Genomic DNA, 14296 nt, shown 5'->3' on the forward strand with positions numbered 1-14296 from the left:
TATTGTAAATGGTAGGCAAAGCCCTTGTGGTGGTTGCATTATTTATTAATTATTTATTTAGAGGATTTAAAAACAACTGTTAAGAGTAGATGAGCAATAGCCATCAATGACATCAAAAGTGAGAGTAATTGAAGGTTTGCATTTCAATTTTAGATGGTAGATGCTGATACTTGTTTTGTTTTAATCAAAGCTCACAAGGGTGAAACCATATTTGGAATTGGGATCCAAATATCCAATCCATGTATAGAAAAATAAAGAAAAAAATATCTTTAAAAACAAAAATAATGTAGACAAGGAGGTCAGCTAGATTATCATACTCAGAATGCCAAACAATTTTTATTTTTTCTGGTGGGCCAAAGTTGGGATATATAATTTCATGTTTCCAGTTTTGTAGGAAGTTGCAGTACCAAAGTTTTGACACAAATGAGTACATTGCATAATGTGGACAAATATTTCTGGTAAATTTCCAGCTTGCCAATGTATCATATATACATGTTTATATACACTTAGACTGAACTTGGCCCAAATCCAGAGCTTTCATTATTATTTTTCAACACACACACTACCATGGTGATATGAGAGTTCAAATCTGAGAGCATTGATTTGTAAGTCAATGCGGTCAGAACTTCCATTATTAAGAACTCTGTTGTTGTGGGGATTGCAATCCCTTTGATGCAGCAAAGGAATGGGAAAATGATTCCTGGGTTTTGGGGGGGGGGTTCTTTTATTATTATTTTTTTCTGAAGTGGTAGACTGCAAGTTAAGCAAGCTGCTTCACACACCAATTGTTTCTGCAGAAGTCCTTTATTCAGAATGAAGGGAAGCAAAGGAAAGGGAAAGCTGAAAAAAATGATCACCAACACCAAGCTTCCTCTCTGTTCCAAACCTAACTTCCCATCTATTGAATTTTCTGAATTCGACCGTTAGCTTGGATGCAGACCAAGCAACTAGAATGAGGCCCCACTTTATATTTATATTGTATTTCAGTTGCTTGTTTGTTGTGGAAGGCTTAAGTTTGTTGATTAACTGTGTAGTTATCATAATCTCAATATTTATGTACCTACAAGATGATCTTCATTGACATCAAGAAATTAATGTTAGGCTTAACCAAATCGACTTTAAGGAATTTGAAGTTTTAAACAACATTTGCTTTATTGAATGATGACACTTTGACTACTAAAGCTGGAATTTGAGGCAACAAAAGCTCAAACCTTTTCCATTTAAATTAACTGCCAATATGGAAACAGCTCTGTATCTGATGTGTTCCCTGCAACCAAATCACCATGGCGCTGTGTGTGCTGCACTGTACACTATTTTGTTTGTTATGATTCTGTATTAAACAAGGCACCAAACTTAGTTTTTTTATTAGGTTCATTTCAGTTTGATACCCGAAAGTTTGACCTGTAAGACATGTTTCTTTTCCTTTTCTTCTGCAATGCTGAAGAAAAGATTTTAGCTTTGGGCCATCCAAATACCCTGCTCATAAAGAATTAAAAATAACTGTAACCCAATACTAAGCTTTCATTAGACCACGAGGAGAGCCACGTGATTTTGGTTTTTATTTTTATTTTTATTTATTTAGTTTTTCATCTATGCTTCAGACAGAGGGCGCTTGCTGCTGCATATGTTGCAGTGTGTTTCTTTATTATATTCCCATCCCTTTTCCTTGTGCTTTCTACCATGTGGTGCTTTGCATCACATGCTTCCACCACCTTTACATCACACCATTATTCCCTCACCTCCTTTTGATCCCAAGCTCCCCAATTTTTTCTCTCTTCCCTTTTGTTCATTGATCATCATCACAAGCAATCCTATCTTGTTTTGCAGAATGATTAGCACTATAATTAAACAGATTTTGGACTATCTTACAGTCCAATCAGCCACTTCTTAGTCACTGAGCGGTGAGCAGTGACGTTGTTTAAGTACATAAGTTGAATTATGGTTTCATAGGAGAGAGAGATATGATTCCAAATTGCACAATTATTAAAGTGGCCCTCTTGTCTATTTCAAAGTGAATATGCAATCTAATTGTGCTTTCTTTTTAACAGTTGCTTGCAATCCATCATATCTTGTCTTGGATAAACTTTGCAATATTATGCCTCTAAAGCTCTCTCTCTCTCTCTCTCTCTGCATCTCCATATTCTAGCTCTGAGTGTAAAAAGCATTGAGAGTGGAGCAGACACAGCATGTGCTAGCTCTGAAAATTTTCATCATTAGCTTCCATCAAAATTTGGTCTTAATTAGTACTTCCATGATGGGTTTTTTCAATCTAAATGGTCTTAATACTAGAGCACTGTGCCTGTCTTTAGGTGGGTTTTGGGATTAAGTTTATGAGTTAAGATGGGCAAACCCACACCTTACTGACTGGTATCCATTCACATTAAAATGTTAAATGATTGGTGATGCAAATTTGTTGCTTTTTTTCCTTCTTTCGGTGGGACAGAGAAATTGCTCAACTGGAATGTGCTCTTCTAATCTGTAAGCCAATGAGTCATTCTATAGTGAGGGCCTTATATATGACCCTTAGGTGAGTTTCTATCTCTTAACCATTAAATCAAAATTAACCAATTTGATCCAATAACTAACCAATTTGATTCAACAGTTAAGAGCCTTATCTAAGAGCCATATATATAAGGCCCTATAGATTTCTTTGTAAGGCAATAGCAATTTTGGTCCTCCTTAAATCTTCTTCAAGACATGACTTTTCAAGTTTAATCACTTTAATTGGTGCCAAGGTCCGGGCTTTTGCCCCAATGAGGTTCAGCATGCAATGGTGGTTCCACCAAGCCCGGACAGAGAAGGCAAAGGCCGCATTGATCTAAAGTTGCCCAAAAGATTTTCAGTTCAGGCTTGGTGGACGATCTGTTCTCCATAGGGTCACTTTGGGCCAACTTTTTTGGTGTTGTTGAGGCCCAAAGATCAAATGGCAAAGTCAACTAAACGGGAACAGCCCAACATATCCACCTTACACAGGCTCGGAATATAAAAGGAGGAGAGTGGATAGCATGTTCATGTATTCCATATCCAAGAAAGGGATCAAATTAGCCAAACCATCGCCAAATAAATACGCTTGATTCTTGAAAGGCCTAAAATCTGTTTTTATAACCCATAAAATACTTATAACTTCCGCAACAACAGAAAAAAAAATTATAACTTTTCATGCTAAGGTTATCTAAAATTACTATCAAAAGGACCTTACCAAATCGAACAATAGGTGAAACTGTGAAAGATATATACAATGTCATGAATCATATAAACAACAATACATAGTTCACTTTCATTTTTACAAAGGGAATTCTTTTTAACACTTCAAAATAGTAATCATACACCCGTACAAGTGCAATTTCATGTTTCCATTTTTGTACGAGTCATAGAGCTCAACCTCAATGACTTGCCCGCGTCCCAAATTTCCGTAAAATCCTACATTCAACCCCATTCTCATTTCAAATCACAAACTTCACTTCTAATAAAACCCTATATCACCCTGCTTACCAACGTGAATGGAAAGAAAATACCAACATTATGATGTTGGGTTTTATTAGGAATAATTTAGTGTCACAACACTTTCATTCACATGATATGTACCTCACTTTTTTTTATTGAGATATTTAGTCAAATACCCATTCTTAGCACCAAAATTATAAATAAACCCTACACAATTTAATTTCTATTAACAAACCCAAAAAAAAACCCCAAAAAATAAAAGTTGGCCCTATTGAATTTAATTTGAGTGTTGCTAAACGAACCCTAAAATTAACTGAGTACACCATAATATTTTAATTCAAATTTAAAATTAACTAAGTACACCCTATAGAACTACCAAAAATACCCATGGTACACCCTAATACTTGTAGCATTATTTTGTAGTTGATTTTCAACTTGATTTTTTTAATAGTGTTTATAAATCTTTGACTTTTCATATGGATTTATGCTTCTGCTAAAACTATTGACACTTTTTTTGCAATTCCAAGTTCTTGCAATCACCACCTCTTTCGTTAATAGTGATTTTTTATGCATGTTTCAGTTATATACTACTACGCTACTGTGAAATTTATTTGTTCTCAACTTTCCCACCTCTCTAGATGGACTATTCGTAGTTGGAAACCAATAACTTGTATGTTGTACGTGAATGTACAGGTGTAAAGTGAATAAGAACAAGTGAAAACTGATACAACTGGAATCTACTGTCATGGGGAAGCTGGGATCTCCTCCCTTCGATAAAGAACCAGTCTTTGTGCTCATCAATATCTCTCATTTATGCACACAGAGACACTGAAAAACTCCATTGAAGTTTTTCTATAAATTTATTGGCATTTCTTTTTTCTTGTTACAATTATCACTATTGATTGTTATAGTTAAATTAAAATTAGTGTTGATACTCATCTTGAAATTTCAGGCATATCATCTCTGGTTTGCTCTCCACCTCTTATTGTTTGTTACCTCTAAATACAGGAAAAATATTTGAGAAAGCTCTCCAATAAGAATGCTAATACACATTTTGTTGGGATTCAAGATCGTATCATTTTGGGAAGCACTGATAAATAGTATGTCCTTACTTAACAAAGTTAAGCTTTTGAATAGAGAAAAGGTTTTATTTGCCTTGTGACTTCCTTATTAATGTCACCAATATGATGCTTTACAAAACTACTCAATAAATATAGGGTCATTATCATAAGGGTCTGCTACACCAGCTTCATATCTAAATTGACGTATACGATCCTAATATGGCGTAAGCCAATCTGATGCAGTTATGATTGCACATCTCAACCAACGCTCATCAACTGGTGGCATAGGGTGTTGACCTTCCAAATAAACCAGTAAAATAAAAAATAAAAAAATAAATCAAGTTATGTGAAAAAAATAGTAAACAAACATATATATATATATATATATATATATATATATATATATATATATATATATATATATATAGTAAACAAATATATATATATATATGGAAAAAATGTAAGTGACTGATGCACTGACCAAGTCATGAGGATTACATTATAACAAGATGCAATGAGGTGTCCCATAACTGGTATAGTCATCCACCTATCTTGAAGTGGGAAGTCCTCAAAATAGTCCAGCATATACTCAATATGTTGTACCCGTTCCTTACCATTTAATATTAACTCGTATATGATAGATTCTTTCCTCAACTCCTTCAACAAGTCTCTGTGTACTTTGCGCCAAGCATTGTCACCAAATCCCATCAATGATCCAATGGCTCTAAAACCACAATTACCATCACTCTTAACATCTTGTGCCCTTCTAATATGTATCAACATATGTTTAGGAAATCACTTGTTAAACTTTGGTGTTAAGCAAGAGTCATCTACAATGGGTTTAGGCCTATAGACCTGCATATTACAATTACACCCAAATTACAATATAAATGACAGTATACAAATTTAATATTGTAACTACTTACAGGTAGCTTCGAAGGCCGCTTCTTTGGATTCACATATGGCAATGGTTGTGTCTGACTATTGAATACTGATCGCTTTTGGGGTATGGTCTTTGGCTTCTTACGTGGCGGTCTTGTAACAAATTTGTCAGTCGAGTGTGCACTATCTTGACCAAATAAAACAACCTCAAAAGCATAAGGCAAACGTCGAGTAGATGTGTCAACTTTTGGACGACCTTTTGTTTTAATCTTCAATTGGGGTTGTGTAAGTGTGGTAGATGCAGGATTCATAATCTCTTGTAACTTCATACTAACATGTCTCTTTCTCTCAGAACTACAACTTTGACACCACTTCACAAATAATTCTAACTGTGCATTTTCTGGAGGATTGTTCGATGTAGCAATAGGTCGGGGCTCCAAAAAATCTAACTTCCTCCAATGAGGATGAATACAATCAAGTGGAATGGGCCTATAAGTCCGTTTGAACTCTTGCATCTCATGTGCACATGGTAATCCGTGTGTGTGTTTTATTATGCAACTACATGATATCGGATCAACCCCAATATAATCTAACCGCTTTAGCTCAACCATAATATTATCCAATGCAGAAATAGATACAAAACCAATCAACTCCTTGAAGTCTTCTTTCCTGCAGTCATGTTGCACAAATGACAGACTCTTCTCAAATGATGCTTTTTATCTCAGTGTGTTGCAATTCTATTAAAGGATGAATTTTGTCCCATGATGTTCCAAATGTACACATGCTATTACCAAGTTGTTTCTTCAGCTATGCATGTGCAGTCTCCGCCCTGTATATTGTAGCAATATGTTTCATGTGAAGTAATAAATAATGTATGCTATATAAATATTAACTGAAAATCAATAATAAATACCTATTTGATGTTGTATTCCCAAAATGCATACATGTGTTCGTCCAAGCAGAAACAAATCTTTCTTTATAAGGAATCAACCATGTCTCCTTCACATAGTTGATGATAGAATTGTGATCTTTGAAGTTGGTCTGCAAGATCAGTAGATGTCTTTCATACTCGGCTTCTGTATTTGATGAAACAAGCATATTCCATGAAATTAAAAATTTGTCTGAACTAGCTTTGTCTTCAAATACATTTTTGCACTTTCCTAAGACTCCCTTATTAATATGTCATGTACATAATAAATGTCGAACACCTAGAAAGACTTCATGGAGTGCATTCATGAGAGCTAACTCCCTATCTGTGACAATAACACTTGGAATCGAATTATCATCCATAACACTCCTTAATCTAGCCAATGCCCATCTGTAGTTGTCTTTTTTCTCAGCACTAAGATAAACAAATGCAATTGAGAATGTAAGATGTGTAGACGTCACCCCCACAATCTCCAAAAGTGGATAGCGAAACCTGTTTGTCTTATATGTGCAATCCATGATCAAAATATAAGGAAATGCGCGCAGTAGCTTAATACTTGTAGGGTGAGCATAAAACAAATCACTTACAATATTAGCGGTACCATAGCTTCTATGCCACTCTACATACTCATGGGCAAACAACTTTCGTAGCAATACCTGCATCTCTAACATACTTGCTTTCTCAATCACCCTATTTTTTTGTCTGGCATTGTAGATTGTCTTCATTGTGGTCACATTCAACCTATCTCTACGTTTAATAGTATATAATATATCTTTTGGCCTAGCCAAACTCTTAGACATGTCAACCACTAGTAAATTCTCTTCCACAATTAATCTCCCTACATATGAATGCCCTTCCATATTTAGTGCTGCATGATGGTTATGAACTCCACAGACAACCTCAAGTTGCCATGCATCTCCAGGACCACAATTCACACCCTTCAATGAACAGGGGCAACCACACTTCTTCGTGCCAGTAGACTTCACACTTTTTTTCTTTGAAGGGTTTGAACTTTGATCAAGCTTATGTATTGTCTTGCTATCTGATTCCACAACTTTTTTTTTCCTAAATTGGCCACCCCTCTCACAACAAAATAGAATTCGACTGGTCTTGAATTTACCAGCTCCTCCAATATCAGACCTTTTAATGATAATCACAAAGCCATTCCTTGTCCCTTGTTCACGAGTCCATCTTATTAATGCATCACGACTAACAAATATATGTAAAATCACTAAAAATTAAATTAATGTATGCAATTATAAAATAAATATATAAATATTCATTAATTTACCTCGTTTGTGATAAATTCGTTTCTGTAGTCTAAAACACATTGTTTATTGATGTCGGTGTCTTGCTTAGATACATCTTCTGGATGCTGTAAAAAAAAAATCCTCATATTTGTCATTTTTCGGTACACATGCTTTAGCCTAAACCAAAAAAAAAAAAAAAAATCAAAGTTAATACCTCTTTTGATGACTTCCTCGAAAAAAAAAAAATCAAAGTTAAGGTGGACGTGCACGAATAACAATACTTTTTCCCCCAAAGCTAGTGCTCTAAGGTGTACTTTTGGTTCACTAAAATTGATCAAGTTTCCTGTTTTTCACTTATAAGAACATAAGAGAAAAACAATAAGAAAGGTGCATGAGTGGCAAAAGAAAGTCACTGCAAACTTCATCAATTTGGCCCTAGTAGTACTAGTTAAGATATTTTTAATCATACACGCTCACAAGCCAGAAAAACTAAGTCCTAAGAGGGGGATGAAGATCGTGCCACCACAGTAGGGTCAAAGAGTTTTTCATTCATGTTGTTAGTGAACTAGGCAAAAGTAATATGCATAAATTCTTTTTTTACAATATATAAGTCAATTCACCATAATATTGTTTTGACAACTTACTCGATTGAAATTATCATGTCTCTTGTCAGGAATTCAATGATTAATCAGGTCTTCACATAATCTCCACCGTTGCGCTTCCTTTTGGACCGCGAGAAGAAGCAGATTTGAGCCCAAGTCTTCTTCTGCTTAGCAGGTTGTGCTTTAACTTCTCTTTTCACGACAAGCTCAATCATGTATTGAACAACAGCCTAAGATGCACCAAGAAAGTACAATTAGCCTTGAGATAAAATCTGCATGACCTATTGTAATGCCTCTATTCTTCTCTCTTCAAAAGTAATTTCTTGATTATGGTTGAATACGGTTAGTAGGGTGTAATTATTAAAATTATATTTGTTTCACAATTCCGTATATCCTTTTTGGTCATTTTATATTAAGGTAAATCAGTAATTCAATGTATACTTTTGTAGTAGGGTGTACTCAGTTAATTTTAGGGTTCGTTTAGCAGCACTCTTTAATTTTGATTATTAAATTACTTTGATGCCCTATTAAGTGGTTTGAGCTTTTTTATGAGGTTTTGGGATTAGGTTTGTTTTAAGAAATCAATGACAGTTTTGTAATTTAAAAGAAGATAAAAGCCTTTTTGTTATGTTGTAAATGGATTTTGGGTGTGTTTCTAAAGTCCATTTCGTATATGATTTTTTTTATAATTTGGGCTTCTATATTGGGTATAATAGTAAATCTTCATTTTTTATTTTATTTTATGAGTACCATGGTGGAGTGACATCTTTATATTTAAAGACGCACCATGTAATACGATGAAATAACACTATTCTTTATATAAAAAAATATTTAATTGTCTGCCAAACACTATAATAATAATTTAGAAAAAATAAAAATAAAAATAAAAATTTGTCTGCCAGGCGAATAATCAACGTGGTTGACCCTGTCCCTCATTTTCATCTGAATCTGAGAGAAGCGAAGGGCGGGGAAGAAGAATCACAATCCTCTTCCGTTTGCTCCGTTGCAGCGTCGCCCTCAACTCCTGCCATCACCGCCCTCTCAATCGTCAGGTACTTTCAGTCGTCTCCTCATTGTCTTTCTGTATTTATCTTATACGTAGACGACTGATTATAACGATGAAGAATCGAATTTTTGGTTAATTTCATTTTGGAGGCAAGTGACTTTAGGGTTTTGTTAGCTTTTGGATCTCATTGATAAATCACCATGCTTTCCTGCGAGTCTTTTGGACGATATTACGAAATATATATGTGTGTGTGTGTGTCCTGCGAGTCTTTTGGACGATATTACGAAATATATATATCTGTGTGTGTGTGTGTGTGTGTGTGAATAGAGCCGAATAGATTTGCATGCAGAATTTCGAATCTACTCTAGCTCATAATAATTGGAAAGCTTGATGGGCTTGCTTTGAAGAACTCTTGTTGTGGCTTGCCTAGCTGAACTATTGTACAATACAATCGTTGAACGACCTTGAGATTCTGTAAGTTTTTGTTACTGAATAAGTAATTAGTGAATAACGGTATTCACTGCAGGGAAAAGGTCTCTGTGCTGCCTACGGAAGTGCATGAGTTTCTACACAAGTGATGCTTGAAGCCTCTTTGCTAATTGAATTGAGATATCGAATAAAATGGCATCAAGTTTTCTGAACATAGTGAATGCTACTTTAGATTGGGTGACAGCGACTTTGGATGCTCCCTCTTCTCGAGCTATTGTTTTTGGAGTTCCTATTGGCGGTACTAGCTTCTCCAGATCCTAATAACTGCTTATTGCTTACCAACGAAAAATAATGTTTGTGCTGAACAAAGTTTTGTTTATTTGGCCTTTTTTTTGCAGGACATTTATTTGTAGAAGTTCTTCTTTTCTTGGTCATTGTTTTTCTACTTTCCCAGAAAAGTTACAAGCCACCTAAGCGGCCTTTAACAGAGAAGGTTTGTATGAGAGATTGCAACCCTTTTGTCTCCTTGAATAGTTATCGATTCGCCTGCACCCCTTATTTTATTTTTCAATTTTTCCAAATGAACGGTTTCAGTTTCTTAGTTACTTAACAAAGTAAGGATGGGAGAAGTGCTGAGGCATTGTTATGACTAGATTATACTCCCTAGTGAGGTTTTTATGACAAAATATGTGTGCGTACAGATTTAGTGTTAACCTTTTGTCTCATTGAATGGAATTTGTAGTGATGCCACTTTACATGTATTGTGCTTGTCACATTTTAACTTTCCCTTGAAAAGGTTTAGTATGGTATGCTTCTGATTTTTATCTGAGGGGTATCCTGGTTTCTTAATTGAACTTGGCTGGTGTATCTGATATCTGTAGGAAATAGATGAGCTATGTGAGGAATGGGTTCCTGAATCTCTTATTCCTCCTATCACTGAAGAGATGCAGTGTGAACCCCCAGTGTTGGAAAGGTGAGTGAGATTAGTCCTAATCTCGTCATAAAATGATCTCCATATTTTTGTGGTCAAAATATAAGCTTTGATTTGTATGTACCTTTTTCCAAATTTCTTGAAGATAGAGTGAGACGAGTTCCTTTAACAATAGTGTGTGTTTTTCCCACACAAAATGGTCCTGGATATTTTCTGCATGTTTTATCCTGGTGTCTAATCATTTTTTTCCCATGTGAGGAAGTTTTGGTGTTCCTTGTGTAAGCAAAGCATTTTAGTGGATTTTCTACAAGTCATATTCTAAGGTTTTGGGTGAAAATTGAACAATGTCTTCATTGTTCTAAAGATTTCTGCTAATGAGTGGAATTTTTTCAGTGCTGCAGGGCCACATGCAATAATCAATGGTAAAGAAGTCGTGAACTTTGCTGCAGCAAATTATCTTGGATTGATAGGACATGAGAAATTACTTGTAAGGGATAGCTTTTCAAATTACTAATATACTTTTTCTTCATGAATAACTGCTTAAATAGAGCATTTATAGCAGTGTCTGATCTCAGGAGTCGTGTACCTCTGCATTGGAGAAATATGGTGTTGGTTCCTGTGGTCCTCGTGGGTTTTATGGAACAATTGGTATGCCTCAACTATCATGAGATAAAGTATTGATTTTTTTTTTCTTTTCATATATTTAATATTAGTCTTTTTTTTAAAGGTAGACAACTCGCAGTCTATTTTATAATTTTTATTTCATTTTATTTTGTATCAGATGTTCACCTTGATTGTGAGGCAAGAATAGCAAAGTTTTTGGGAACTCCTGACTCAATTCTCTATTCGTATGGACTGTCTACCATGTTCAGTGCAATTCCCGCTTTTTGCAAGAAAGGAGATATTATTGTTGTGTAAGTATGCATAATATTGTTCATTTAAAGTATTCCAGTCTCTTTTTTGTTGTGTTGTAGAACTTGTTTTGTTTAGTTGAAGAGTTTGTCATGAGAGTAAAAAATATGGATAACATGGAAAATGTGTTATACTTTAAGCAAATGCTTGAATCTTTTAATCGTTATTATGGTTCAAGATTAAGGCCGCTAAAATTACTGAAGAGTTACTCATGAACCTTTTGATTTTACTCTAGCCTGCATTGATTGTTTTCCTCTGTTTCTTTGCTTGATTTAAATTTTTTATTGAAATATGATGCCCACTGGTTTTTTATTGTATGACTTTGTCTAGAAACATGGAGTTCAATATACTTGAGCTTTGTTTTCATATTTTTGAAGTGCTATATATGTATGTGAATTTTCTGGTGCTGTACTTTCCTGATCCTAGCATTCATGGAGCTTATGCTGCTAAAAAGCTTGCTTGAAAATTTCTGTTTAAATATGAATTTACATGTAAAGCGGTTTATGTTTATCCTTTTCTAGGGATGAAGGAGTCCATTGGGGAATACAAAATGGTCTGTATCTTTCTAGAAGTACAATTGTGTACTTCAAGCACAATGACATGGAATCTTTAAGAAATACTCTGGAGAAAATCACTTTGAAGAATCAGCGGGCTAAGAAATTGCGGCGCTACATCGTGGTTGAAGCTGTGTACCAGGTATCTCAGTCTATTAATGTATCAAATTTCATTTAATTAATTATTGTTTTTATATTAGCGGCAAGACGAAAATGCAATTTAAAAGCAAGGGCTATTTTAGAAATTGAACGAAGTGTCTTTTTAGCCAGGAATGTTGCCATTGGCATGTTAGCATTTTGTCTCGAGTTTTCCTGAGAATTGAAGTAGCTGATGCAATTATGAGTATGCTGATTCCTATTTGGAATTATATTGACTTTTATGTAATTATTATTCTAATCTAAAATTTGCAGAATTCTGGCCAAATAGCCCCCTTGGACGAGATTGTTAAATTGAAGGAGAAATATAGGTTTCGTGTTGTATTGGATGAGAGCAACTCATTTGGTGTGCTTGGAAAAGCTGGAAGAGGTCTCACTGAATTCTGTGGGGTTCCGGTATTTTTCAGAAATCCTTTTTGTTTTTCAATCTCCCTTAACTGTTGATCTATTATGTGTTTGTGATTTCTGGTGGGGTGATATTGCAGGTAGAAAAAATTGATATTATTACTGCTGCAATGGGACACGCATTAGCCACAGAAGGAGGATTCTGCACTGGAAGTGCTAGAGTCACTGATCACCAAGTATGGTCATTGAAATTTATGAAACTGAATTTTGGTTACTGGAATTTATACTACTAACCAGTTAGTAGATCATCATTGCGTTGGTAGATGCAACACTTGTATGTACATGCAGACACACACACACTGTACTAATTTTTTTTCTCTTCCAAAATCTCCAAAACAATAAAATTTCGGGGTATGGTCTTTGGCAGCGATTGAGCAGTTCTGGGTACGTCTTTTCTGCTTCTTTGCCCCCATATCTTGCAAGTGCTGCCATTACTGCCATTGATGTCCTTGAGGAAAACCCTGATCTGATAACAAAGCTGAAGAAAAACATTGCTGTATTATGGAAAGGTCTGTTCTTGATCTCCTCTTCACATGCATAGTTTGTTGCTTTGTATTCCCTATCTGGATAGTTTTCATCACTGTGGTTTACTCATCGATGATCAATTGCTGTGGCATCCCTGTTACTTTGGTAGATCATTTACCACCTGCCTTACACTGTGATGCTCTTGATTGAGAAATGTGCTGTGATGTGCAGGTTTGTCAGGTATACTTGGCCTCTCATTAGCGAGCAATCCTGAATCACCCATTGTTTTTCTTAGACTAGAGAAGTCAACGGGTTCTGTGAAGAGTGACCTACAACTCCTTGAAGATATTTCTGACCGTGTAAGTAAATGGTTGTATCTTAATTACACTTAGCTGAATAAATTTCTGCTACTCTTATTTCTTATTCACAATGGTTGTGGTTCTGCAGTTGTTGAAGGAATATTCCGTTTTTGTGGTGACCTCCAAAAGGTCAACCCTTGATAAATGTCGTCTGCCCGTAGGAATTAGATTGTTTGTTTCTGCTGCCCATTTGGAATCTGATCTGCTCAAGGCATCCGAATCGCTAAAAAGGGTTGCAGAATCGGTGCTGAAGGATCATATTTGACTGGTGGACGCCTGATTTCTCTCGCTCACACATGCACTTGGACAGGATCTGGATGCAGGAGCCCAGTGTCTTTGTGAAGATGCCCTTCGATGGTTGAACAGTTTTGTAATGCAGACTAACAAAGAAAGGCCTTGGAGTGTGGATAATTTATGCGATAGAGATGATTAAATTAAAATTGCAGTGTTTTTTGTCCCTTTTTTGACATGTGAACGAAATTAGCATAAAGTCAGTCTAGAACACAGGTGTATTTTTTATTTGTTCGCAATGCTGTGGAAATTTTCATGTCACTCGTGTACATTTGTTGTTCTTGGTGTTGTCTTATGAATTCTTTACCCTTTTAGTGGGAATGAAGGAAATACTAATCAGTCTACCGTTTGGATATTCGAATGTGTTTAAGGAATTAATATATGGGACTTTGTTACTTGTGAATTGAATGTCTTGATATCCTTACCTCTTAGAGCATCTCCAGCACAGCCCACCAAACCAAGCAAAAGGCCCTCAAGGGCAAGGTTTGGCCCTCCAGTGCTGCAGCTTGCTACGCAGTTTCGCCTGGGTCCCACCAGCCCGGGCAAGCCCAAGGGCAGGTTTCGCCTGGGCTTCAGCCCGAGTTTTGTGACGTCAGCGAGCCAAAAAATATTTAAAAAATC

At 35.7% G+C, this 14296-nt stretch overlaps 1 protein-coding gene across 1 annotated transcript; it reads left to right on the forward strand.

Moving 5' to 3' along the window:
• The first annotated feature begins 9060 nt into the window (after positions 1–9060).
• Positions 9061–14030, forward strand: LCB1 (long-chain base1). Its single transcript, XM_021964564.2, has 13 exons — positions 9061–9219; positions 9700–9900; positions 10001–10095; positions 10484–10575; positions 10927–11020; positions 11109–11181; positions 11315–11447; positions 11967–12141; positions 12411–12551; positions 12641–12736; positions 12928–13069; positions 13257–13384; positions 13473–14030. The coding sequence occupies exons 2-13, from the start codon at positions 9795–9797 to the stop codon at positions 13647–13649; spliced, it is 1452 nt and encodes a 483-aa protein (XP_021820256.1). The 5' UTR covers positions 9061–9219; positions 9700–9794; the 3' UTR covers positions 13650–14030.
• Positions 14031–14296: the final 266 nt, after the last annotated feature.

The sequence above is a fragment of the Prunus avium genome, chromosome 1 (assembly GCF_965620075.1).
Source record: "Prunus avium chromosome 1, drPruAviu1.hap1.1, whole genome shotgun sequence".
NCBI lineage: Eukaryota > Viridiplantae > Streptophyta > Magnoliopsida > Rosales > Rosaceae > Prunus > Prunus avium.